Raw genomic sequence first — 26,339 nt, 5'->3', positions numbered from 1 at the left:
CCTTGCAGACCATCATTTCGTTTCCTGCTAGTGTGTTGATACATCTCCAGTGGGGGTAGGGCATTAATTTGGACGGGCGTCCCTCTATTAGGGGGCCTGCCAGCACGAGCAAACACAGAGTAGCCAGGTGCCTCATCTCCTGGCCTTCTTTTCCTTTCTGTGGTGAAAATATCCTGGGGAGACCTGCGGATATAAGTACAGGTTCCCTGAGTTTGTTGCAGCAAAATAAATGAAGTGAAGTAGGGAAGAAGAAAAGGGAGGGCGTTTTTCTGCCAGCACTGTATGTTAAGCGGGGTTCGAACAAGAAGTCCCAGGGGCACTAAGCGAGCCTTCCAGCTTGTTGCTCTGGGGAACTCCTGTGCGGAGGCTTCTTCCTATAGCATGTATATTTCAGGGGGAACGTCTTTGCGTCGATCAAGGGTCGGCTGTGCGTTAGGCAGGATTATGCAAACTCGCCCTAGGGGTCCCTGGGTGCCTAGACTATGTGGCCTTCAGGTGCCCCTTGCTTGGTGGCGGGCTGTTTTTATTTTGCGGGCTGAGAGCTATCGGTCCGGCTCGGCCTGGCCTTGCCGCTTTAAAAGGAAAAAAAAAAACTAGAGAGCGGTTTCCATTAACTATAAGGGTTGCTGCAGACGGGGGCCCTCGCTTTAATTTTCAAAAATAGGCCTTCGTCATATATTTGCAGGACAACCAATTTTTGGAGGGACTCCCTCGGGAGGCCCCATCCTCTGGTTTAAAAAAAGGTACACCGGGCAAAAAGAAAAAATACACTGAGCAAGAAAAATATAAGGAGCAAGAAGCATACGGGTCTGGGGTACTTTTAGGTTGCCCTTACTTGGAAGGCCTGGCAGAGCTTCATTATGACTTCAATATGTCTCCCCCCCTTCTTTTCCCTTATACGGTACGGGCAAGGGAAAAGATTACTTGGGGCGGGCGGCTGCTGGCGGAAAGGGCCGAAATGGAGCCGAGGGCGTTCGGCGGCGTTTATCGAAAAGCGGCGGAGACGGCCGAGATCTGCCGGCGCCACTGGGTCTGGGTTGTTCGGGGGTCATCTTGGCGCAGGGGATCCTGGCTATGTAAATGAGGCACGCTGCCCCTTGTGCGTAGCGAACGCACCTCAATAACATATTCCAGGGGTGACATATTTACAAAATACTGGCGGGTCTTTTACCTTTGCACTAAAGCGTACTGGATGGTGGCGCCGTATAGCAACTCACCATGACGAATATGAACATTAGTAAAAGAGGGATGTTGGGTTTCCTGGGGGTCTTTTTCCAGGGGAGGCACGGCCCTCAAAGCCAAAGCCGACCATCATGCGAAAGCGTGGGTCTGGCAGGTGAGACCCCGAATCTACGTAGATGCGGGATCTTCACCAGCACGGCGGGTGAAATGTTTTCAAACAAAGAAATCACCTTTTTTGGTGGTTTCAACGTTGGAAGACTGCATTCACTTTTGGGCTAAAGCCTCTCCAAACACTTTCACACACAGCAAATCTCTTTTGCCTGTGCAATTTTTTTCCGAACATGCGGCTTAAAAATCCAATTAAGAATCACTTTCGGTGGTGGTCCTATTTGGCCTTGGTTGCCGTGTCTTCCCCAAGGGTCCCAACTGTGGGGCCCGCCTAATGAAGTTAAAGAATAGAACTGGAAAAACTTTTGACATTCACACCTATATCTACATATTCTACTGTTTCTTTTATACTAAGGCTACAAAGGTCTGGTCTAAGGGGACACAGGGTATCTCTGGCCCAGGGTGGAGGGATATCTGGCGGATCACTGGGCAGAGGGGGGCTGGGGTGGTGGCGACTCCCCCGGGGTCATACACAGGAGGGGCGGTTTGGAGCGGCTTCCCTTTCCATTCCTTTAATTGAGAGGCGTGAAAGTATTTTAGCCAAGTGCCTCCCGTCTTCCTCTGGATAGCTACCTGATAGACGGCTGGGGAAACTCTTTTCGTGATGGGGACTGGGCCTTGCCATTTGGCTGCTAGTGAATGCGCCTTTTGTGAGAACTTCCTGTACAGAACGAGCTGTCCTTCCTCCCACTGCCTGGGGTTCCTGACCCATCCTAATTTGCGGTCCATATCTTTCTGAGCTGTGCCCAACTTCTGGGCTACTTGCATGTGGACGGCGTGTATGGATGAGAGCAGGTCCTGGACCCAAGCGTCATTAATCACTACGGGCTGCATATCAGAAGGGAGCTGCGTATCTAGCCAGAAGGCCTCCGGGAGCTGCATTCTTCGCCCTGTCATTACCATATGGGGTGTGAGCCCATGAACTGCGGTAGTGCCTCTGATGGCCATTAGGATTATGGGGAGTTTTTCATCCCAGTCTCTCCCGGAGGAGCGAACCATCTTGCGGAGAGCCTCCTTGAGGGTCCGGTTGGTTCTTTCTATGGCGCCTGAAGCTTGAGGGTGGCCGGCTATGTGGAAGCGTTGCTGGATGCCTAGCGCCTTGCAAAGCTCCTGTGTGACTTCTCCGATGAAGTGTGAGCCTAAATCAGAGTCCATGACTCTCACAATGCCCCATCTTGAAAAGACATTGTTAGACAGTAGTTTGGCTGTGGTGGCTGCATTGTTGCGCTTACAAGGAAACGCTTCGACCCATTTGCTAAAGGGGTCTATGACAGTGAGACAGTAGCGATTGCCACGAGGAGTGGGGGGAAGGGGGCCGATAAAGTCAATCTGTATGCGAGCCCAGGGTCCGTCAATTCTCTGATGCTGGAGGGGAGCTCTAGGTCCGGTGGGGTCTGCATTGACCATAGCGCAGGATAGACAGTTGTCTACCCATTGCGCTACTTCGGTGCGCATGCCAGGCCACCATCCAACCTCTTTTACCCTTTCCAGAGTCAGGTCCTTGCCTCGGTGTCCCTGCTCGTGGACGAACTGAATTAGGTCGGCCCTAACTTCCAGTGGCACTACCCAGTGGCGTTCGCCGGCTGTATCTACTGCCCAAACTATGCCTTCCTCCTCTCGGATCATTAGTCTTCCTGTCTGATCCCTTCCTGCGGTTAGGAGGTCAGCTACTTCTGGGTCAGACAGCTGTAGTTGTGCGAGGTCTAGTGTTCCTGCGGTTCCCTGAGCCTGGCTGCGGGCTTGTGCCCGGGTGGTGACAGGGTGTAGGGGACAATCGGTGGCTGGTTCCGATAGGGGAGCGTTTTCAGTGGCGGCTGCCTTGGCTGCGAGGTCTGCCTGGTCATTCCAATAAGCGGTCTCTGAGTTTGTCTTCTGGTGTCCCTTGACATGGGTAACCTGTGTTGGGCCTGTGCGGGACTGAAGGAGCGCGGCTACTTGCTGCCATAGCTGTAGGTGAGCTACGGGTTTCCCATCACTGGCTCTCCACCCCTGATTCTGCCATACCGGGAGCCAGACCGTGGCGGCTTTGGCCGTCCAATCCGAGTCTGTGTAAATGGCAAGTGGGCTTTCTGGGGGCTCAAACTCAAGTACTGCCAGAAGCGCTTGCACCTCAGCCGCTTGGCTGGAATGGGGGCGGGCTGGACCTTTGAGGATATGAGCGTCGCTCACTCGCACGGCGCCGTAGCCTGTCCGAGGGGAGCCTCCAACGTGAAAGGAGGAGCCGTCACAGAACCAGCAGGTGAAGCCGTTCTGTCGGGCTTCCTCTAGCGGGACTCCCCAAGTGACTGGCCAAACAACCTGCGGCGGCGGGTCCAGGGGGCACTCGTGCTCAGTCCCGGTCACTAATAGGCCATAGGGAGCTGGTGGCTCGGTGGTTTCCTTTTTGAACTCTACTCCGCGGTTGACCAGGGCCAGGGTCCATTGTGCTATACGGGCGTTTGAGACTTGGCCATCTTGTATCTTGCCAGACAGAATATATTTAAGGGGCGTGTGAGTGGTTTGAACTATTGTGCGTGAACCTCCTATGATAAATTCCCAATGGGTCAAACTCCAAACTAGAGCAAGGCATGTCTTTTCGCATGGGCTGAACTTGGTCTCTACTGCGGTTAGGTTGCGAGAGGCATAGGCTACTACTCTAGCGGTTCCCGCTTGCTGCTGGGTGAGCGTGGCTCCTATGCTCTTGTCTGACACGGCTAACTGAATAAAGAATGGCTGGGTAACATCCGGATGGGCTAGGGCCGGGGCTGCGGCCAGGCTGCGCTTCAGCTTGGCTAAGGCTGTCTGTTGATCCGGTCCCCACTCCCAGGGAGTGTTCTTCTTGAGGAGAGCATAAAGGGGGCGAGCTTTGTCTGCAAAGGACTCGATGAAGTCTCGGGAAAAGTTAAAAGTTCCTAGAAGGGCTCTGAGGGAGGGGACATCGGTGGGTGCAGGCAGCTTGGAAATGACCTCCATTCGCTGGGCGTCCGGGGTGCGACCCTCGGGTCCTAGGGTCAGACCCAGGTACTTGACGCTGGTCTGAACCAATTGGGCCTTTTCCCTGCTTGCCTTGAACCCAGTCTCGCGGAGGAGTTCCAGGACTTCCCTGGTGATTTGGCGGGCTAATTCTTCCGTGGGGGCGTGGACTAAAATGTCATCCACGTAGCTCAGTACGTGGGGCCTCGAGGAGGGTTGGAGGCGTTCCCACATCTGGACTATGTGGGCATGACAAATACTGGGGCTGGAGTGGAATCCCTGGGGTGTCCGCTTGAATGCGTATTGCTGGCCGCGGAAAGTGAACGCGAACTTGTACCAGCAAGACTCATGCAACCGGATGGAGTGGAAGGCGTTGGCCAGGTCTATGACCGAGTAGAACCGGGACCCAGCGGCAATGGCCGTCAGGATCTCATTGTACTTGGCCACAACCGGGGCAACTGGAGGGGTGGTGGCATTCAGGGCACGGAAGTCGACCGTCATTCTCCAGGTCACTCCATCTGCTTTTAGAACTGGCCACAATGGGGCGTTGCAGATGGACTGCATCGGGAGTATGACGTCCCACTCAAGGAGTCCTTCTATAGTCTTGGCTATCCCTGCCTCAGCTTCCGCTGGGTACTTGTACTGTCTTTGGGGAGGGGGGTCCTTTCCTTCGATCAGGACGCAGGCGCCCTTCACTATCCCACACTCGGCCTTGTCTGTCACCCAAACTTCGGGAAAGTCCTGAACCCAGGGGTCTCCTGTAATGGGGGCGAGAGGAAGGGGGGCCTTAAGGGCTGCGCATCGATGGACCGCATTGACAAAGTCTGGGCCTCCTGGGATGCGCCACAGGAGCCCATTTGCTAGGTCAATGGTCAGTCCCTCGGCACGAAAAAATGGCATGCCCAAAAGTCCATCATCCTCTCCCCGGTTTGCGCATGCCGAAATCCGGGTGGCCAGGTTCCCAACGGAGAGGGGGATATCCTGCCAGACCGGGGATTCCTGCATGCCGCCTCCGAAACCGGCGAGCTGCATGGTGGTGGGGGTCTGAGTTCCCTTTGTGACTAAGGTGGGCCGGAGTATATTAAGTGAAGCTCCGGTATCTATGAGGAGGGTGGCAGGCTTCTTCTTTTCCCCGGGAGTCCCGATCCCTGCCTTTACTGTCGGTCTCCCCCATGTGTCCGGCTTTAGTTTGGCAACTATGCCCACGGAAGGAGACTGGGACCCGGGGCAACCCTATTCTGATCCTGCGCCCTGGTCGGTGGAAGCGGCGCTTCCTCTAAAGGGGTTGTTGGGGCTCGGGCGTTCCCGGACCGCAGCTATCGGGGGACTCGAGAAGGGAGGGTCAGGCGGTAAAGGGGGCGCTGACGGAGGTACTGGGGGCTGTTGCTGGTCTTCCCACTCCATGATCGCCTTCATGAGAACGGACGTGGGCTTTCCATCGAATAGGTCCATGTTCACTCCCATGTTTTTGAGGCGCATCCAAAGTTCCCAACGGAGGGAGTCCCTGGACTGGGGCGTGCTGCCACGGTCCCGGTAGCCCTCGTGGTCGCCCTGCGATGCTCCCCAAGCATTAGACTGATCTGGAGGCGGGTAGACCTGATGGTTGTACGGGTGCGATGCTCGCGAGTGAGAAGGGGCTAGGGGCGCATCCTGTAATCGGGGCTCGTGGGGTCCCTGCTGGGAGGAGGAGCCGTAACTCGGGGTGGGTGCAAAGGAAACTCCCGGGCGGTAGTCCCTTGGTCCTCTTCCCCAGTTAAAGCTGCTGCTCCTTCCCCTCAGGATTCCTCCCCTTGCCTCCGAGTACGGGCTGCGTCCCTGCGGTCGGTACTGAGAGTGGGGGCCATGGTTGGCATAGGTGACTGCACTTATCGGCTCGCTCTCCTTCCTACGAGAGGCCGGGGACTTCACATGACGGATGGCGCCGGTCTCTCGCAACAGGCCAGCAATGCTCCTGATGCGGGATTCCAGCTCTCCCCATGTAATGCTCCCGGGCTCTACTCCTGCTAGGGCCAGGCGAGTGGTGCTGTTGAGTCCATCTATGACTGCCCTCCTGAATTCCAAGTCATCGAAGTCAGGCATGTCGCTCAAGTCTAAATCTACCTCGTCTGCTAGTTCGGCTAGAAGCTGCTTTCTGGCTAAATATGCCTCTGGATCCTCTCCGGGTTTTTGAGACTCTGCTATGTATAAGGCTTTCAAGCTCTTGGTGGGCCAGAGGAAGGCGCACAATTCCTTCATGGCACCATACTGACTGCGAGTGGCTAGTCTCCGGTTAGAAATATATGCGTTGAGAGAGGTGACTATTTCGGGGCTGGCACAATGGCGAGCCAGCTGAGCTACATCGGAGCCACTGGCAGAGGGCTGGGACATGGTCACGTGTGCGAACCACTGTATAGCTGAGTCTCGGTTCAGGGGTCCCATGCGGTCCGCTATGGCTTGGAGCTCATCGGGCCTCCAATTACGGGTCTCTTTAACTATTCGGTCTGTCTTCCTGCCATCCTCGTCTGTGGAGACAATTTCCTTGGTAGCTATCGGATGGAGGGGCTGTGGGGCGTCCGCAGGCTGGGGCGAAGGGGGTGACCAGCTATCGGTACTACCTTCGGGGAGGGCCAAGAGGGCTGCGGGATGCACGGCGGAAATTACGGCCTGCTGCATTCCCAGGTGCTGCTTTAGGGCCTCTAGCTCCCTCCTACAAGCGGAGTGGTCTGCTGCGGCTATCTTTGCGACTTTCTGCTCTGCCATGAACTGGGCAGCATGGGTTAATTTGGCAATTTTCTCCTGTCCTTCAATTACTGCGTGCTCAGCCATATCGGCACGAGCGGTGGCTACTTCAGCCTTGTGCTGGGCGTCTTGGAGGGCAGTGGTTAGTCCCTGCTTCTCCAGCATGAAGTTAACGCGTTCTGAACGCCACTCGGCTGCTTTCTCCTCATGTTCCTTCTTTTCTTTCCTTAGCTTTTCTATCTCCTGTTCCTGTTCTTCCTGAGCTACCTGTAGCTTACTAATTAGGGACACGCTGTCCTGTAGGGCGGTGAAAAGTGCCCAAGCTCCATATCTATCTTTCTTACTGGACCTGGGTTTCTCCTTTTCACAAAAATCTTGGAAGGCGCTTCTGACTATCTGGAGCGGGTCGGGTCCCTTGAAGGAACCGGCTTCCCAAGGGCAATCTCCCTTCTTCACTAGCCACTTCTCCAGGCGGGGCACGGTGGGGGCTGCCCGGTACATTTTACTTTTTATTTAAGGCTGATCTCGGGACGGTTAAAGAGTGGATCAGCGACACCAGGGGTGGGGCGATTAAAGCTGCTCAAGGGTTTTAACAACTTCTTCCTCTCTATGTTCCTTTTGGGAGGTTTATCCTTCCCTCAGGTCCTCAAGGGTTTCTACCAGGGGGTTTTAAGGTCCTACTTTTAGGGTTAAAGGGTATTTTAAGGGTCCTACACTCGGTTCTTCTCCACCGGGGGAGAAAGAAAAATTCCTATTCCCGTTTCAAGCTTGCCTACAAGCCACGGGACCAGGAAAAGTTTATTGGCACAGACGGTGCTCTCAAGCTTCTCTAAGCCCAAGAACCAAAAACGCTCAGTGCTCCCAAGCCTCTGCTCAGAAGCCAAAGCTCAGGGGTCTCCCAAGCCTATACTCGGAAAACCAAAGCTCAGGGGTCTCCCAAGCCTATGCGCTCAGAAAACCAGAAAGTGTTCCCAAGCCTCTGCTCAGGAACTGCAACTAAGGGGGTCTCCCAAGCCTATGCTTAGGCAACCAGAAATGCTCCCAAGCCTCTGCTCAGAAGCTGCAAATGCTCCCAAGCCTCTGCTCAGAAGCCAAAATGCTCTCAAGCTCTCTGCCCAAGAACTAAACTCAAAGTGTCCCCAGGCCTCGTGCTCAGAGACAAACGGTTAAACTGTCTCCAAGCCAAGACCAAAAGACTGAATGCGCTCAAGGACTGCCTCTGCAAGTCCCCAAGCAAAAGTGCCCAGGAGTAAAACTACGGTACTCCCAAGCGGAAAAAGCGCTCAAGAGTTCAAACAACTCCCAAGCAGGGTGCGCCCATGAGTCTGACTTAAAACTCGCAAGCGGAAAGGCGCCCAAGAGTCTAACTTAAAACTCTTAAGCACGGTGCGGCCGGCTGCCGCGGGGCTTCAGGAACCTGGCTTTAGATTCCCAAAGCTAAACTAAAACGAACGGACTAACGATCCCTTCACGTTTCCTCCGGAGCGGGGATTGAAGCCTAAGTGCTGGCAGGAACGGGGGTTTGGACGGACTTAGGAGAGACGGGGGAGGGCGGAAGAGAGTTTTATATGTGCTGCTTCAGGATATATATATAGAGAGAGAGCCTACTTCTGGGATCCCACCCACATAGACGCGTTTAGGCGGCCCAGAAGGTGGCCAGGAACTTCACCAGTTCAGAGGTCCTCACCCACAGTACACCGGTTATAACGGCTGGAGGGCCTCGCGGTGCACCACAAAAGGCAAGTAGTCCAAAGCTGGCTGAAGGAGGAAATGGGGGAAAAAGCCAACCCACAAGATAGAAATGCTCGCTAGAGCCACACACACTCACACTTTTAATTCCCTGAGCTAAATTGCGCTCTTTACACTGAGGTCTGGAAAATTTTCCTCTAAGTCAGTTCGCTGAAGACACGCGTGTCGACTCACGTGCATTCACACGAACTGGGTTATGCCCGCATTCTCCACCAGTAAACTGTTACCAGAACTGCTCTTTATTATAATGGGGAATTAGCTGTAGCAGTCTGTAACTTAATATTAAGCGCGGATCATAACCTATGTATACGGAGGTCCCGATCCCAGACACTCTAGTGAAAAAGAGGCAGACAACAAATAAGTTCCAAACACGTGTATTTAGTGTGGCGTAAGCCTAACTTGCACAATCATACAAGGAACACACAAGATCTAGGAAATATAGAGTAGGAAATACAGAGACGTTCGCATTAGCGGGTTCCCAACGATGATAAGGGAAATACTCACAATCCTGGAGCGAAGCAGAGACACAGCAGCGAGGGTGGCCCAATGCCAGCACTGGGACCACAGACGGACAGCAAGGAGGTCTGGATAGGGAATGGCCTGAGCCACGGACAGAAAGGGGGGGGTCTGGATAGGAATGGCCTGAGCACCAAGTGGTCTGGGAGACCAGCTTAAATACCCCAAAACGTACCCTGGGGCTGGTGCTGTACTTGGTGGTTCTCACAGATTAAAACAAAGGGTCTAATGGGCTACTGAATGGCTTGGATGGGCCACTTTGGTAATCTGATTGTGATAAGTGACACCTCAGGAAGAGGGGACAAAAGAGGGAGGGGGAAATCCAAGTGGGCTGAAAGGATGTTCCAGCGGACAGGGCTTGTCCTGATGTCATCAGCTCTGGAATGCGGAGGTTTCTTTGAGATGCATTCTCTAAGTGCTTGGGATGGTCGGCACTTAGTTCTTCTCCGGGGCGGCTCCTAAGATATGCAGAGCGGGGCGAGGGGCTCTCGCTGCGGACGTGGTGTGCCCGCCTCGCCGAAATGGCTTCCCAAAGCAGTCTTTTCCTCTGGGTCTTCTGGGTGCCTGAGAACATGGATGCCGGCTGGGCATAGCTGGGGCTGGATAGCAGGCTGCCCGGTAGCGAGGGCAAGCTCGGGGACCGGCCCGCGGGAGGCTCCAGGCGGGAACTGACCAGGGAGCGCCTAGCCAGGCTCACTGGAGGTTTCCCCGGCAGGCGCCCGGCTGCTAGCAGCGGCTTGGGCCCATATGAGGCAGGTTTCCATGGAGGCAGGGGGAACAGCACACAAAACACAGTCCAAAGCAGTGAACAGGCACGGTCCGTGGCAGATGGCAATGCAGGCACGGGGCACACTTGTAACACAGTCCAAACGCACACTCGGAAGTCCAGATACAAGTCAGGGCAGGGTTGCCCAGAAATAGAGTCCTTTGTGCAGTTATCCAAACATGGAGTCAGTAAACTACACAGTCTATAGCAGTAGCAAGGCAATTGACACGCAGGCAGGAAACTGACACGTGTATTAGAACACACACGTGCAAAGCAGTCTTTGGTGCAGCAGTAAAACAGCAACGCAGGAAACTTTAACACAGTTCATAGCAGGCTTTAAAGCAGGGGAGGGGACCTACTTGGCAACAAGGTCTGAACTGGCAGAGGCGGGAATCAATCTGTGTGGAGTGTGATAGTTTGAGGAGTAAGTTGACGCATCAGTGTGTGTCAGTGGTCGATAAGGTTGCCAGGTCCCAATGGGCACTCAGCACTCGCCTTTTTAGAAGTCAGGCTGCCTGACGCCGTCACTTCTGGGAACGCGGTGTCCTTGCGCAGGCCATGTGCTGCCCCCGGGAGTGCTCCTGTGCTCCAAAGCGGGCCGATTTTGGAGGAGGTGCCTGGGAGGGTAGAGTCTGGGGAGGGAACTGGGGGGCTGCTGAACAGGACGCTATGCTGGCCCTGATCCAGCAAGGCTCTTCTTTTGTTCTCGCACACCAAGAGGATCTCCTGCAGCCCGGAATCCCTGACAGGAAACCTGAGGAAAAAACACGTCTGGAGGCGGCAACAAGCAGCACCCGAGGTGCCCTCCTCTGGCCAAGCAGGCGCTGGCTCCAGAGCCCTGAAAGGGAGATCTCGCAGAAGAGGGGCTGCGTTTAGTGCTCTGCCCTTTGCTCTCGCCCACCAACCTATAACAACTGCCCCCCCTCAGTCACTGCTCTTAGGCATTTCTCACGCTTAAAGAGGCACACACGGCTGGGTAGGCCCTTCACCAGCCTTGCCAACAGAGTCCTCCTCCCTGCCCCAGCCGAGCCCCCCCTCATTCACGCTGGGGTTGCCCACCCAAACATGTTTCATAAGCCCACACAGGCAACAAGCCCATTGGCCTTCCTCCTTCTTCCTTTTACCCCATTCCACCCGCACCCCCCCACGGAGCCCCGTGGCGCAGAGTGGAAAGCTGCAGTACTGCAGCCCAAGCTCTGCTCACGACCTGAGTTCGATCCTGGCGGAAGCCGAGTTCAGGTAGCCGGCTCGAGGTTGACTCAGCCTTCCATCCTTCTGAGGTCAGTGAAATGAGGACCCAGTTTCCTGGGAGTAAAGTGTAGATAACTGGGGAAGGCAATGGCAAACCACCCCGTAACAAAAAGTCTGCCAAGAAAACCTTGACCTTTTTACCCCGCCCCCCCCTGCCCCCCAGCTGTGGATCCCAGGCTTCCTACTTGGAGGCATCCCTCTGGGGCCCGCTTGCTTCTTTATGGCCAAAAGCAAACGTGACTCAGCTGGAAAAGGCTGGGCACACAAACCAAAGCACAGCCCAGCTGTCAGAGAGCAAGGGGCCTCTATAAAGAGAACCACACATCACCAGCTCACTTCTGCAACAGGTGGCTGTCGTAGTCTTAGAGCACGACTTCTCTGCACACATCCAGGGATTTTGGCCCCGATTCCATCCCCTCTTCCCACTAGCAGTCCCCCGCTCCCGGCAGAGTCAGCACAGTGAGCTAATTGGCCCTCTGCAGGGCCGCTCCCCGGTCACCATCCAGACTGCCTCCCATGGGGGTGTGCATTGGTACAAATGCCCCCAGATGGAAAGCGTGGCCTGGCCTGGCACCACCGGCATTCTGCGTGGAGGAGGGACTTCAGCAGGGGTGAGTGAGGAAAGGAACCGGAGAGCAAAGGCTGTTTTCTGGGGCTGGGCGTAAAACAGGGGGCAAGCAGTGCTGGCGGCGGCTGGGCGGGGCAGGGGGGCAGAGTCCAAAGTGGCCGAGCGCGGGAAGGGGCAGCGGTCCGGATGGGGCCTGTTTGTGGCCAAGGAAAGATGCCTTCCCTCAGCTTCCCATCTCACTCCGCTCTCTTTTTTGATCGGTTACTTGTAAATAATTTTTACAAACTTAAAAAAAATAAGCATTGTCACCCATAAGGCAAATGAGGCGCTCGTCAGGAAAAAAATAAAGAACTGAAGGAGACCGCATGGTTTTGGAAAGCCATTGATTTTTGTAGAATAAACATTGTCTAGTCTTTTTTTAAAAAAGAATCCTTCTTTCTTAAATTCTGTTCTTGTGTCATGAATGTAACACATCTACTAAAATACACGTGATAGAACATGGAATCCTGTTTGTGCTACCCTCTTTTTATTGAATGAAGGCAACTAAAGCTGACTCAACTCTTAACAAATCTGACAATGGGTATTTCTCCAAACATACAGCCATCATCCAAAATGGTTGTAATTAGTTTTTTAAACCTTCCTTCCTTCCAGGGCAAGCAGTGGCCATCCATAGAACTGGGGAATGCCTGAAGATTTGGAGGTGGGGCTGGGGGAGGGCAGGGTGTGGGGCGGGGCGGGGCTACAGTTGAATATAATGCACCACCTGCCCAAGCAGCCATTTTCTCCAGGGGAACTGATCTCTGTAGCCTGGAGATCAGAGGTCTCGAGGCTCCACCTGGAGGTTGGCAACCCTATCACAAGTCTCCGTTTCAGTTAATCATATGAGATTTGTGCTGTTCTGCAGTGAGCTCTGACAGAGCCACGCTGTGATTCTCCATGGAAGCGCATTTCCCCTCGTCATTTCCTTTAGGATACTGTCTCTCCTTTTTTTGCAAGAGCAGCACAAAAATTAGAACAGGACTGAAAAGGGGGTACACTTAGCAATTTGGGTTTGTGCCAAATTGTGAAAGGACATGGGAGTGTCTGCGAAAGGAAAGCTTCCCCATGAGGCAGAGCAGCAGGACTTTGGCTGCAAAGACTCGTGAAAGAAGGCACAGAAGGGTGGGGGGCCTGCCTTGCCCGGGCATTCTTGACCCACACATCAGCAGAGGATGTTCTGCAGGGGGGGCTGCAAGTGCCGGTGGGCTGGTTGAGGGCAAACAAGCTGCAGGTTAGTCCAGAAGAGGTGCCGATTCAGCCGGGGCAGAGGAATCTGGCTGCCCAGAAGGGGGGGGGGCAGTTGTAATAAAGCTCATAACTCAGATCGTGTGAGATTTGGGCCAACAGGTGGAAGACGGTCTCATCTCTGGCTGTCATGTCTTCAAAAAACAGCGGCTGGTGCAGGAACCCTGCCCTTTGCTTCAGAAGCAGGATTTGGCCCCAGGGACCGTGTTCTACGACAGTCAGGTTGGATCACCACAATATGCTCCATATGGGGCTGCCTTTGAAGACTGTAGGGACAGACCCATCGATGCGGACAGCATTCTGGCATGAGCTTTTATGAACTCGTTTCTCTGATTTTGAAGGAGCTGCACTGGCTACTTGTAGGAAATCACAATTGGCAATGAGGCCAGGTGGGCGAAGGACGAGGAAAAGATTTCTTGGTGTCGAGGTGGGTCAGTGATGGTGCCCCTCCTTTGGACTGCCTTCCCCGCTAACATTCACCTGAACCCAGTTGAGAGGCTTTCTGCACAAGGGAAGACTCTTTTCTTCTTTCCCAGGCTACTGGGTCATTCGGTGTCCCACACAACGGTATTCTTCCAGCTCTCCCTCAGTGTTCTTTCCCAGCACTTATTCCTTGGCTTTCACCGTTGCTGCCGTGCAGTTTCACAGAATCTGTTGGCTCCAATTCATTTTTCAATTGATAAATGACTTCATTGTTTTATTTTTAACATTGGAAAATACTTCTGAAGGCAGTGTGTGAAGAATTTACAGAACATTTCAAATTACATTTCTCAGTGAAATTGGGACCTCACAAAAATGTGTTGCAACTTGAAAGATATTTTTTAAAAGGCCAAATCTGGAGATAGTGATAGAAGTTTTACTTCCAACAACTTCATCAATACAAACTCTCTATTTTTGAACAGATCTTTGTAACTCTCCATTTCTTTTGTTTTGACAGAAAAGAACTGGGGAAAAGAGACCCTCCTTCTTGGTCTCTTGGGAAGAAAATCACAATCTGTGTATGTTAACAGACCTTTGATTCTATGGGTTTGATGCCATGAAAAATTCTGTCCAGGGCAGACATTTTTAGTACCAAATAATTGCTATTATTTGCTATATATGATTATCTGATGTAGACCACCATAAAACGTCTTTGCTCATAGCAGGGCCTTTTCTGAGGCGGCACCAGTAACCCTTATCCACCTGTGCTACCCTTGGCGCAGGGGCACAAGAATGCCAGGCCCATAGACTGAAGCTTCCAGACATGGCCGCTCCTGGAGGAGGTTTGAACTGGCAGGGCATTGTGGGTGCTCCTGTGACATTCCCACGCCTTCACTCATCCGAGCCCCTCTCAGAGAAACAGGCTGACGATCCCAAGCCTTCTCATGGAAACAGAGATGCCGTGAACTTGGTTTGAACTGTGCCCTGGATAGCTGTGATTGCTCGTGTGTGTCGAGCAAGCCATCTCCCCACCTTACTGCGGTTGGCCACAAATGCCTGCTGAAGGGGCAGCAGGGAGGCAGAGGGAGGCGGTGGCAGGATTCCAAGCACCTGCAGCGGGGGGACACACTGGGCAGTGGGGTGGCTGTGGCAGCAATTGTCGGGGGGAGCAGCATCTGCTGAGGGGCCGGGCGCTCCTTGCCAGGCCACTGCGGTCATATAGTGCTCCATGCCAGGAGAGGCCCGACCCACAGAAGCAGGCCCTTTGCAGGCAGCTCCCTGCTCATGATGACTGGGCAGGTGGGGAGGGGGGATGGCAGGAGCTGAGCTGGGTGCTGTTGGGGTGCCCATAACAGAAATGCAAGTGACTTGAAAGAATGCAATGCAACGATTTAAGAAACGCCTGCTCACACCACGAAATGCATTGCCTCCCTATAATAAATACCACAATACAGTCAGCAGCTGGGTCAGAAGATACATGTACAGAAAACATATCTCATTGTAAGCCTTCCTGAGCAGCGGTCAGAAGAGGAAGCATAGAAATATCCTAAATAAATAACTTCTTAATACAGTCATACCAGTATCTTCAAAATAACTAAACCTGACTGCAATGCTGCTGTGGTGTGTTCTTACTTTATTAGTAATTTATTAGTAGTTATTAGTAATTATCTTCAATTTATGATCATTCATTATCAAGACTAACTGATCTAATTATTCCCCCAATAATTATTTTTTAACAAATACCTATATTTTTACATATATAGACCTACCATGCCCTGACCTTCATAGCCCAGGTGAGCCTGATCTTGTCAGATCTCAGAAGCTAAGCAGGGTCCGCCTTGGTTAGTCATTGGATGGGAGCCAGTTTGGAGCAGTGGTTAAGAGCGGCGAGACTCTGGAGAGCAGGGTTTGAGTCTCCTCCGCTTGGAGCCAGCTGGGTGACCTTGGCTCAGTCACAGCTCTCTCAGAACTCTCTCAGCCCCACCCACCTCACAGGGGGATTGTTGTGGGGATAATAATAACACACTTTGTAAACCGCTCTGTGTGGGTGTTAAGTTGTCCTGAACAACAAAAACAACAACAACAACAATAATGAGCGAAGACCAGCGTTGCAGAGGCAGGCAATGGCAAACCACCTCTGTTAGTCTCTTGCCATAAAAACCCCACCAGGGGTCGCCATAAGCCAGCTATGACTTCACGGCACTCTCCACCACCAGGCTTACCGTATTCATAAAAATGCTATGCAATTAAATAAATCTATAGGAAGATGTAATTCTTTATGCCAACATGCATAAAACGGCCACCTGCATGTATTATACATTTTGGGGGAAAAGTTTTCTTAACATGATCATTCCTCAATTGAACTCGTTCTATTAATTTCAATAATTTTTGACAGTTTCCAAACCTTAGTTATCCAGCATTTAATTCTTAACTATTTTGTGTTCTTCCAATTGCTTGTTACTACCATCCTTCCAGAAACACAATTGTTGCAGCATCGATCCCTGACACTTTAGGTGTCATACAGTACAAAACAGCTGAGCTCCTTCGCCCCCACTGCCTCAGAGGTAAGTGGTATGTTTCTATGCTTGCAGGTGATCAATGGGAGAACGTCTGACTTCATGGGACTCTTCAGAAACCAGAGCGTCGACCCTCCCACCTTCCTCATGACGGGCATCCCAGGCCTGGAAGGCAAAGGCCTCTGGCTCGCCATCCCTTTCTGTGCCATGTATGCGGCAGCCATCTTGGGAAACGCCCTCATCATTCTTGCGGTTGCCATGGTACCTAGCCTCCACAAGCCCATGTACCTTTTCCTCTCCATGCTGGCTGTGAGTGAACTGGGGGTGTCCCTCTCCACCCTCCCTACTGTGTTGAATGTCTTCATATTTGATGCCAGAGAGATTGGGATGGGTGCCTGTTTTGCCCAGATGTTCTTCATCCACTGCTTTACCCTCATGGATTCGGGAGTCCTCTGGGCCATGGCCTTTGACCGCTTCGTAGCCATCTACAACCCCCTCCAGTATGTCACTATACTTACCAGTCCCAGGGTTGCCATGATGGGTTTTGGAATTGCTACGAGGAGCATCGTCCTAATGGCCCCGTTGCCTATTCTGCTGAGGAGGCTGCCCTTTTGTGGGTCCAACGTGTTAGCCCATCCCTACTGTTTGCACCCAAATTTAATCCGGCTTCCATGTGCCGACGTCACAGTGAATAACCAATATGGCTTGTTTGTTGTTCTCTCTACTTTTGGGCTCGATTCTCTAATTATAATTTTGTCCTACATAATGATTGTCAAGACTGTCTTAGGCATTGCCTCCAAGGAAGGGCGCCTCAAGGCCCTGAACACTTGCGTCTCCCACTTCTGTGCTGTCGTGATATTTTTTATCCCTATGATTGGTGTGTCTATGGTGCATCGTTTTGGCAGGCATGCGTCTCCCCTGGTGCACGCCCTCATGGCCAACGTCTACCTCCTGGTTCCTCCAGTACTGAACCCCATCATCTACAGCATGAAGACCAAAGAGATCCGCAAAGTCCTCTACAAATTTTTCTCCTGAAAAGAGTTCTAATTGGTAACAGCAAAGAGTTTATTGAAATGCTCATGGACCTTTCAGGCTTTTATGTGGTGTAATTTGCATGACACTCAGATCTCATCATTCCATTCCAGGAGGGTAGCCATGTTAGCCTGCAGCAGAACAACAACTTTCGAGCCCAGCGGTCCCTCCCAGACCAGCAAGATTTTCAGGGTGTAGGCGTGTCATGATCTGGCTGTGCCAGGAAGGCCTAGCAAGGCCTCAGAAGCCTGTTAGCAGTGGGAGTAGGCCTGCCTACGATTCCCAGGAGCCCCTGGGCCATTTTGGTGCACTTTTTGTCCAATCAGAACAGAGGGGGCTAGTGCTATATAAGCCTGAGAGGGGAAAAGCCTGCGTTCTTCCTCCCAGGGAGCAGCAGGCCAGAGGGGGTCTCTGCTAGGAGGGAGAGGCCCTCATCCAGGGAGGGTGAGAAGGTAGGCCTGGCAGACAGAGGGGCAGGGAGTTCAGTCGCAGGAGGGCCTTTTGTTTATTGTGCTTTCATCCTTCTATTGTTTCTAATGCACCTTGTTTGATATTAACTGACCTCTTTGTAAATAAATCCTTTTGTTTGTTGTTACTCTGCTGGGTCCTCACGCCTGCTTATTGGCCAAGCTACGGAGGTCAGAAGGTTTGGGACTAGGAGGGTACTCTGGGCCTTCCCAAGGGACCCTAAATCTCAGAGTGGTGGCAGCGTAAGGGGGCTCACCCCACCTGAGACATGACAAGGCTTCAGAGTTGACATTCCTTTTATCATCCTTTTGCGCAAAATCTCACGAAACACATTCCCTTGCATTAGCCAAATCTTTCCCAATAAATTATTTATTTGTTTGTTTATTATATTTGTAGAGTGCCTTTCTTGCTGAAACGTAAGGTGGATAACAGGATATAAAACAGTGCAACCAAACAGCATAAGCCACTCAGTGAACACTACGATACAACTAGGATTACAAAATCAGAAAACGAGAACAACAAACTACCTAAGATAAGGTATACCATAAACAATAGATAGAGTTGACTACAAGATATAAGACAATGCAGTAAATGCAAATGATACCTTCCATAATCATTGGACTGAACTACAATTGTACTCCATTATCAAGGTGTCTTCCTGTGCTACTCCATTTTACTACAGTTGTAGCATCTTTTTTAAAGAGCGCCCTCCTGGACATTTCTGTTTTTCACATTCTGTGGAATGATAGAAATGTGGGAGCTTTCTTGACCACCTCATGCAGGCCAGTCCACAAGGTAGGAGCCCGAACCTCCGTTGAGACTGCATGCAAACAGGCAATTGTTGATATTACCCATTTGCAGGGAGGCACCGGCAGAAGGCTTCCTGGAGACCAGGAGGAAATACAGTCATCCAGGCTATGGTATTCTCCATACTAGAGATGGGCATGAATCGAAATACGAACCAAATTTCGGCATGAACTGGGCCTGTTTGTGGTTGGTGAACCAGCAGTTCATCAGAGCCCATTTCTGATGAACCACCATGAACTTTAGGCTGGTTCGTTTGGTTCTTCACTGCAGACAGCCTGGAGCTGATCGATCAGTTTCCTAGGCAACAGGGGATGGACTTCCTGCAGACCTTCTGCTGATCCAGAAGTGACCTGCTGTCCTGGAAGTGACGATTTGCTGACCTGGATGTGACATTTTCACAAACTAAACAAACCGGTTCACGAACCAGGGCAGGTTCATGAAAGTTTGTGGTTTGTGGTTCGTGAAATGTGACGAACCACGAACCGCATGGTCCTTTTTTTCTGGTTCGTGTCCATCTCTACTCCGTACTAAATGATTGCTGTGCGTTCCATGTGCAGAATGCCTTTGAAGGAGTTTTAACCATAGTCCAATGACGACCAGCAACTGGCCCTGCAGACCATGAGAACCGGCTCCATTTTTGAACCCGGTTGAGTTCTAACAGTGAAATAGAAAGGTTTGGCTACCTCCACTCCCTGCTGCTGAGATGAGTCTTGCTCCAAAGGAAGAAGTCTTTCCCTGACAGAGAAAGAAATGCTCCCCCCCCCCCCGGGCACAACTGGTCACATGAAGGACAGGAGTTGCAGGATCCAACCCGTTACGTTTCCGTTTTGTTAACGGAAGATGCAATTTGCCGTTGATGCAGTCATCAGTTTTGGACAGTGACCGGTCGTGCCCTTCAGGATGAAGAGTTCCCGGAAAATGAGCTTGGTTTGTTGCACAGGAGTGCAAGTGATGCAATAGCTGACCTGGGCCTTCTAGTCAAGCAATTCAGGGCAAAGGAAGTGGCACTCAGGGGTTATTAGCACATTACTGCCTACATGAATTCTGGTAGCCAAGGGGCTGGTTCTTTCTTTTCCATATCAAAACCCCCAGACAGGGTAGTAATACTGGGGCATTCAGTTGTCTTTGGAGAAAAGCAGAAAGCCACTTCCGTCCCCAGCAGGATGCAGCAGAGCCCTTTGGCACCTCTCAGGACATCTCATGTGCAGGAGAGAATAAACAAGGCCAGCATAACCAGTTGCCTGGTTTGGGGCCAGGGTAGAGTTACCAAGACAGCCATGAATTGGGCTGCTGTAGCACAGCCTGCCTTTGAAATAATCAGCCATTTAAGAAAATAAACTCTTCCGTTCTCCTGTGTGTTCATTTGAGGTGAGGAGGATGCTGTCAATACATTCTTTTGGCTACAGATCAACTGCTTTATGGTTGGTACCATCATCGTCACATACTGAAGGCAGAAGAAGAGGTTCGTGAAGCTGTTCCGGATCAGAACCCTCTCAAGGACCCCTCCCCCTGAGGGTGTGCAGCAGTCAGTGAGGTCCAGATGAACCCTCAGCCTGCAAATATCACCCCACTGTCTGCTGCCGGGGGGGGGGGGGAGGATCAGACGTGGCACAGCAATTAAAGTAAATTGGCCCATTGCAAGCCAGGGCCTCCCTGGGGCTCGCAAGAGAGCCTTTCTTGAGGGAGTGACCAGGTACAAATGCTGCCCGGCGAGGCGCCTGGCCCTGGGACGCTGGCCGTTCTGCGGAAAGGAGAGATTTCAGCAGTGGTGGGTGAGGAAAGCCAGCCGAGAGCAAAGGGGGGCCTGCAGCTGAGCTCATGCGACAGCTGAAGGCGTGGAAGGTAATGGGGACGGAAAGGATGTGGGACCAACATCTAAAGTCGCCTGTGGTGGGAAGGGGCAGCTCCCCAAACAGGGACTTCTTGCGTAGCCCAGGAAATCTCCTTTCTCTTACCTTCAGGTCTCTCCTTCCTTGAATGGTTTTAAATAACTTTTGCATTGCAAAAAATTATAGTTACTGAAGAGGAAAGATGCTGATATTAACACATTGGTAATCTATGATCAAAATAGCGCCAAGCTTTATGGGGTGGCACCAAATCTGATCTGTTCCAGATTGGCTCGTTTTAGGGCTGAACCAGGCAAGAGCCTGGAAGGTCGGTCACTGCGTCTCCAGCATGGGTTTATGTTTGTGCATTTACACACCAGTGTTTTCATTTAAAAAACTGAGAACAGGTCTCTGTTCAAAAGCAAGCGGAGAAATTGAGTGTGCTCCAATCCTAACCTTCCCCACGTGTTTCTGAGATTGCAGCCCTATGAACTCTTTACTCCATGCAGCAGAGTATACTTTTGGTGAGCGTGCATGCGTGGGATCAGGCTGCAGATGAATTCACGGAGCGCTGGCTTGCCGAAGGCTCTTTTGCCCCCTGCAGTGCAGCCTGGCTGACCAAAGGCTAAACGATCTTTTGAAGAGCTGTCGCTGTGTCAAAGTGCTCCTCACCTTTTCCCCGTATGCACGGTGAAGTGCTGAGCGATCTTACCGAGAAGTGTGTCAGACTGATACAAGTCCAGAATGGAAGTCTGTTGTTGCTGCAGAATTAAATCTTATCTGGCACATTTTCATCCAGCACTTCGTTCAAGGAGCTCAGGGCTGAGAGGGGAGAAAAGCTCAACCGCAGCAGCAGCTTTCCTGACTCAGAGCTTCAGCACATGTATGAAACAGACGCTCTTGAGGTAGATTAGATATATTTATACTAAAAGATGCAAACCACAGAAAGGCACGGGAAGATTGCAAAATGGTGTTTCTGCTTGTAGGGGTGTGTAACGAAATGGTTACCAAGAGTGAGATGAGTGCTGGTTGCAGTTGATCTGCCTTAAAGAAAAAGGAAATGTTCCCCCTGAGGTTTGATGGGCTGTGGGGCCAGGGAGGGGCCTGCAGGAGTCTTGGTAGGGGGACGCCCTTCTTCCTGGACTACAACTCCCAGCTGCCCCGGGGCCAAGAAAGCCTCTATAAAAAGAGACCCAGCCCATCTTGGAAGGGGAGTCGCCTTCTTGGTTGAGGAAGGAGAGGCTCCTGCTGCTGGGTGCCTGGGCCCTCAATGTGGGGGGCCTGGGAGGCAGCAGGAAGGAAAGAAAGAAAGGGGGGACCTTCCCTGAGACCCCCACCAGCCCCGTAAGGCAGAGTCGGGAACAGTGTGGTAGGGAAAGCAGACGGCGGTTCTCTTCAGTTTGATTTTCTGCCCTAGGAGTTCTGAACGGGGGGGGGGGGTCTATACCCCTGTGTGTTGTGCCTTTGCCTGCTTTGTATATAGTGCTCTGTATATAGTTATTAAATTATACTTTTTTGGAATATAAAGGACCTTGTGGTGCTCTGACTACGTAAGCTCCCCCACTTGGCACGCTACAGGAAGGGAGGGAGCCCGGGAGAAACTGATACGGCCAGACCTTGGTGGGTTGCCAATTCTCCAGGGCCCACCCAAGGATGGGGGAATTCACTTCCCAGTAGGGAAATTCAGCCAGAGGGGTCTCACTGCCCCTCAGTCAGGCAGTGTACAAATCAGTGAGGGGTGGCAGTGACGAAGAGTGTGAGCCACGCCCACCAGGGACGGTGGGAGGCGGATAGCGGGGCTAGCAGGCCGTTGACGGCGGCTCGGTTGCCCGGACTGAGAGCCAGTGCCCGTTCCGCCACAGGGTGGCTGATGGGAGAAAGCGAATGAGGCTCCCTTAACTACCTTCCGGCTTTCTAAAACAGTACACACCGTGACTGAAGTCGGGGGAGACAGAAGGGGGGCACATTTCAGGGGAACACACGTTCCCCCACCAAGGCATGTTCCCCCATCCTGGAGCCACACCCAGCCTAGTTTAGGTGTAAACCTCTCCCTCTTTTTAACAGTAAAAAAAAGGAGGACTAAAAGATTTGTTTTGGGGTCTAGTTTGTGATGTTAGTGGAATGGCTTCAGGTCATAGAGTTGCGAACCCTTGCTGGGGGTAGGAGATTCCCCCAACCCCAGCTGCCTCCCCCACCCCTGCTCGCCTGCTTGGTGGAGGGGGGGGAGGAATCGGGAAAGAGGGGAGGCAGACTGGTAGACATACAGGTGAAATGGGTGCTCCCCCCAATGACTGCATCATTTCCTGTATGAACTGAAAGTGACAGGTCCCAAACATAGTGGAAATGTTATGTTTTGGGGTGATTCTTAAAGATTTGGCCCTTGGCATGACCTGTCACGTCTAAATTGTGCAGGAAATGACATAATTGAATGGGGACATAGATCAAGATAACCCACACTAAGGTATCCCCCATTACTATGTATGGATGTGAGACTTGGCCACTGAAGAAAGCTGACGGGAAGAAAATGGATTCATTTGAAATGTGGTGCTGGAGGAGAGTTTTACGGATGACACAGATGGCCAAAAAGGCAAATAAGTGGGTACCAGATCAAATCAAGCCTGAGTACTCCCTAGAAGCTGAGGCTATCGTACTTTGGACACATCATGAGAGGACAAGATCCTCTGGAAAAGTCGATAATGCTTGGAAAAGTGGAAGGCGGCAGGAAAAGAGGAAGACCTAAAACGAGATGGCTGGACTCCATAAAAGAAGGCACGCCCTCCAGTTTGCAGGATCTGAGCAAGGCTGTTAACGATGGGACATTTTGGAGGTCTTTCATTCACTGGGTCGCCATAGGTCGGAAGTGCGCACGCATGTATGCACACAAGTAAGTACCGTCACTCCCTGCAACGCCATCTCGGTTTTGGGTTGGGGGACCTGGCAACCTTGCTTGAAGACCAAGGGAAGGCCGCTCCACTAGCCGTCTCCCGTGGAGAGCCCGGCCCAGCTCTGCACCTTTGCAATCTGAGCGATTCACCCAAAGAAGAGGAAAACTTTAAACCCTGCCTGGACCTTGACATCTCAGCTCATTTGCCTGTATATTTGCCTGTAGTGGGGGGGGGCGCGCGGGGCTCATCCTGGTGATTGTGTCAAGATGTCGAGAGCATGTGTGGATCTTTAGAAATACAGTTCTGTTTCACAGTGTTGTTGGGAGGGATTCTTTGTGTAATTTCTTTGCTTCCCTAATGCATGTTGGGACACCAGCCTGCATGGGTGTGGAAGGGTAATAGTCTGTCCTGCAGAATTCTGCTCAGCCAGAAACGTTTAGCATCAAACTATGGCGAAGGAGGATCAGTCCCACGCTGTGTGCTCCCAGCCCTCTCTGTTCTACCGACACATAACTAATGCCAGTTTTACCAACTGGTTTCTTTGTATATATCAGCTCCTTTTAAAAGCATTTGTGCATTTGTCATTTCACAGATTATTAGCCCGGCTGAAAGGTTCAGTGGACGCGCTTATGCAGACCCATCACAACAGTAGTGGCTATTGTTCTCTGTTGTTTCGTATTTGCGTCCAAGCGCTCTTTTCATTTTTGGTTGTGCTTCTTCTAAAACCAGAAGTGCGATGGAGACACCCCACACCCCCTGCCTATAGCGCAGTAGCCCACTCCTTCCTGAATATTACAGCTGCTGCAGAGACATATAATTCGTTGGAGGTGCGGCTTGCCCTTCTCTGGCAATCCTGATTTCCAAGGATGGTGGGCTCTCTGCAGCAAAGCCCCCTCCCCAATCCATTGCACGCTTGGTTCTTTCGATACGGTCTTCCCGCAAAGATGGCAGGATGAGACTGGACGCAGCCCATCGCCCCCCCCCCTCTCTCCTGACATCCGCACCGTTGGGGAGCAGCACTTTCCACGTGGGCTGCCTCAGGCTCCGGGGTCCAGCACCACAGGCGGATGTGCCCAGACATGGCTACTCGCGGAGGGGGTCCTCAAGAGGGTTTGGGAGCCCACCTGGGAAAATTTGTGGCACAGGAATGCCGTTAGCCATGCAGAGTTGCACCGCATCAGTCTGTTACTCACCGGCTATTTTGTAGGAGCGTGAACAACACTCCAGGATCACAACCAAAGTGCTCTTTGTGTTTTTACGCAGGTGCTGAATCGGGGAGTGTCCATCTTCATGGAATCCCTTCAGAACCAGAGCCGTGTTCCTCCGGTGTTCATCCTGACGGGCATCCCAGGATTAGAAGCCGGAAGCGCCTGGATCACCGTCCTTTTCTGCTCCATGTACGCTGTGGCCATTTTGGGAAATGGCGTCGTTCTCCTTGTGGTTGCGAAGGATCACAGCCTGCACAAGCCCATGTACCTTTTCCTCTCCATGCTGGCTGGGAGTGAACTAGGGATCTCTCTCTCTTCTGTTCCTACGGTGCTGAGCGTCTTCCTGTTTGATGCCAGGGAGATTGGGATGGACGCCTGCCTTGCCCAGATGTTCTTCATCCACTGCTTCTCCATCATGGACTCAGGAGTCCTCTGGGCCATGGCCTTGGACCGCTTCGTAGCCATCTACAACCCCCTCCAGTACGGCACCATCCTGACCAACTCCAGGATCGCGATGATGGGTTTGGGGCTCGCGGTGAGGAGCATCGTCCTAATGACCCCGTTGCCCGTTCTCCTTCGGGGGCTGCCCTTTTGCAGGCCCAACATTCTCACTCACCCCTACTGTCTACATTCCAACTTAATCCGGCTTCCCTGTGCCGACATCACAGTCAACAGCCGGTGTGGCTTGTTCGTCGTCCTCTCTTCTTTTGGGCTCGATTCTTTATTTATTGTCCTCTCCTACGTCATGATTCTGAGGACCGTGCTGAGCATGGCTTCAAAGGAAGGGCGCCTGAGGGCCCTGAACACGTGTGTCTCCCACCTCTGTGCTGTGGTGGTGTATTACATCCCGATGATCGGCGTGTCCATGGCGCATCGTTTCGGCAAACATGCTCCCCCTCTTCTGCACGCCCTCATGGCCAACATCTACCTCCTGGTTCCGCCAGTGTTGAACCCTGTCATCTACAGCATGAAGACCAAGGAGATCCGCAAAGCCCTCGGGAAGTTTTTCTCTTTAAAAAGCTTTTTGTAATAGTAAAGAATTTACTAAAATACTCATGGATCTTTCTGGCCTTATGTATCCAGCGGAGGGGCTGAGACTGATCGTGTGCTGGACAATATTCCCCCAATGTTTGCGGTTTGGGGGCACTTGGCTACACAGCAGGTGCGTCTGCAAGCTTTGGGACCCCTTTAAGGCTGCAGATAAATGTGAAAACTAGAAAAAACCATGGGGGGGGGGTGTAAATCCCCCTAAAAGCCAGTTTGGTGTCGTGGTTAAGAGTGGAGGGACTCTAATCTGGAGAGCCGGGTTTGATTCCTCACTCCTCCGCTTGCAGCCAGCTGGGTGACCTTGGGGCAGTCGCACCTCTCTCGGAGCTCTCTCAGCCCCACCCACCTCACAGGGTGTTTTGCTGTGGGGGTAATAATGGCATACTTTGTAAACCGCTCTGAGAGGGCGTTATCTTGTCCTGAGATGCGGTATATAAATTGAATGTTGAAACAACTGAAAACAATGGCTGTGATGCTCCCTGCCTGATGCTCCCCATTGGGTGATGGTGGCTCCAGAGTGGCAGAGGAATGCCTAATGCCTGGTGGCATCCCTCCTTTGCAGGGGCCTGCTTGGCCCACAGCTTAGGGCACTCATCTTGGGCGTGGGTGCTGTGGGTCCAAGCACAGCTGTTGTCTTATGTTTTTCTGGCAACTGGCTATGCTGCCGTGCGTTTGTGCGCTCTGCAGTGGGGGTGGAGTCTGGCAGCAAGGAGCCGCGGCTGCCTTGATGGGCTCCTTTGGCTCCACCTGTTTGTGCCTGTCAGGTCTGTCACCCACAGCTCTTCCATATTGCTTGCCTGATGTATTTTTCCCAGTACCGTTTATGTTCACAGGAGCAGCCTGGTTCCCGAGCTAGGAAGGCTCACCACAGAGACCTTGAGAGACAACTCCTTTCACATTCCCACCTTCCGTACAAGCCGGGTAGACACCGAGGGTGGGGGCTGGACGAAAGGGGTGATATACTGTAGCAAGCACT

General features: G+C 52.2%; 2 protein-coding genes across 2 annotated transcripts; both read left to right on the top strand.

Moving 5' to 3' along the window:
- Window positions 1-16,192: 16,192 nt before the first annotated feature.
- Window positions 16,193-17,125, top strand: LOC129325883 (olfactory receptor 51I2-like). The gene has a single exon (XM_054973846.1). It carries the CDS (start codon window positions 16,193-16,195, stop codon window positions 17,123-17,125), a length of 933 nt encoding a protein of 310 aa, XP_054829821.1.
- A 7,273-nt stretch (window positions 17,126-24,398) lies between these two features.
- LOC129326413 (olfactory receptor 51I2-like) lies at window positions 24,399-25,346 on the top strand. The gene has a single exon (XM_054974572.1). It carries the CDS (start codon window positions 24,399-24,401, stop codon window positions 25,344-25,346), a length of 948 nt encoding a protein of 315 aa, XP_054830547.1.
- The last annotated feature ends 993 nt before the right edge of the window (window positions 25,347-26,339 follow it).

This window comes from Eublepharis macularius, chromosome 3 (assembly GCF_028583425.1).
Source record: "Eublepharis macularius isolate TG4126 chromosome 3, MPM_Emac_v1.0, whole genome shotgun sequence".
NCBI classification, from domain to species: Eukaryota; Metazoa; Chordata; class Lepidosauria; order Squamata; family Eublepharidae; genus Eublepharis; species Eublepharis macularius.
This window is presented reverse-complemented; position numbering and strand designations above follow the sequence as displayed.

What these genes read in the sequence shown, in the direction of transcription:
- LOC129325883 (XM_054973846.1), top strand. Translation starts at nt 16,193, where the DNA reads ATGGGACTCTTCAGAAACCAGAGCGTCGACCCTCCCACCTTCCTCATG.
- LOC129326413 (XM_054974572.1), top strand. Translation starts at nt 24,399, where the DNA reads ATGGAATCCCTTCAGAACCAGAGCCGTGTTCCTCCGGTGTTCATCCTG.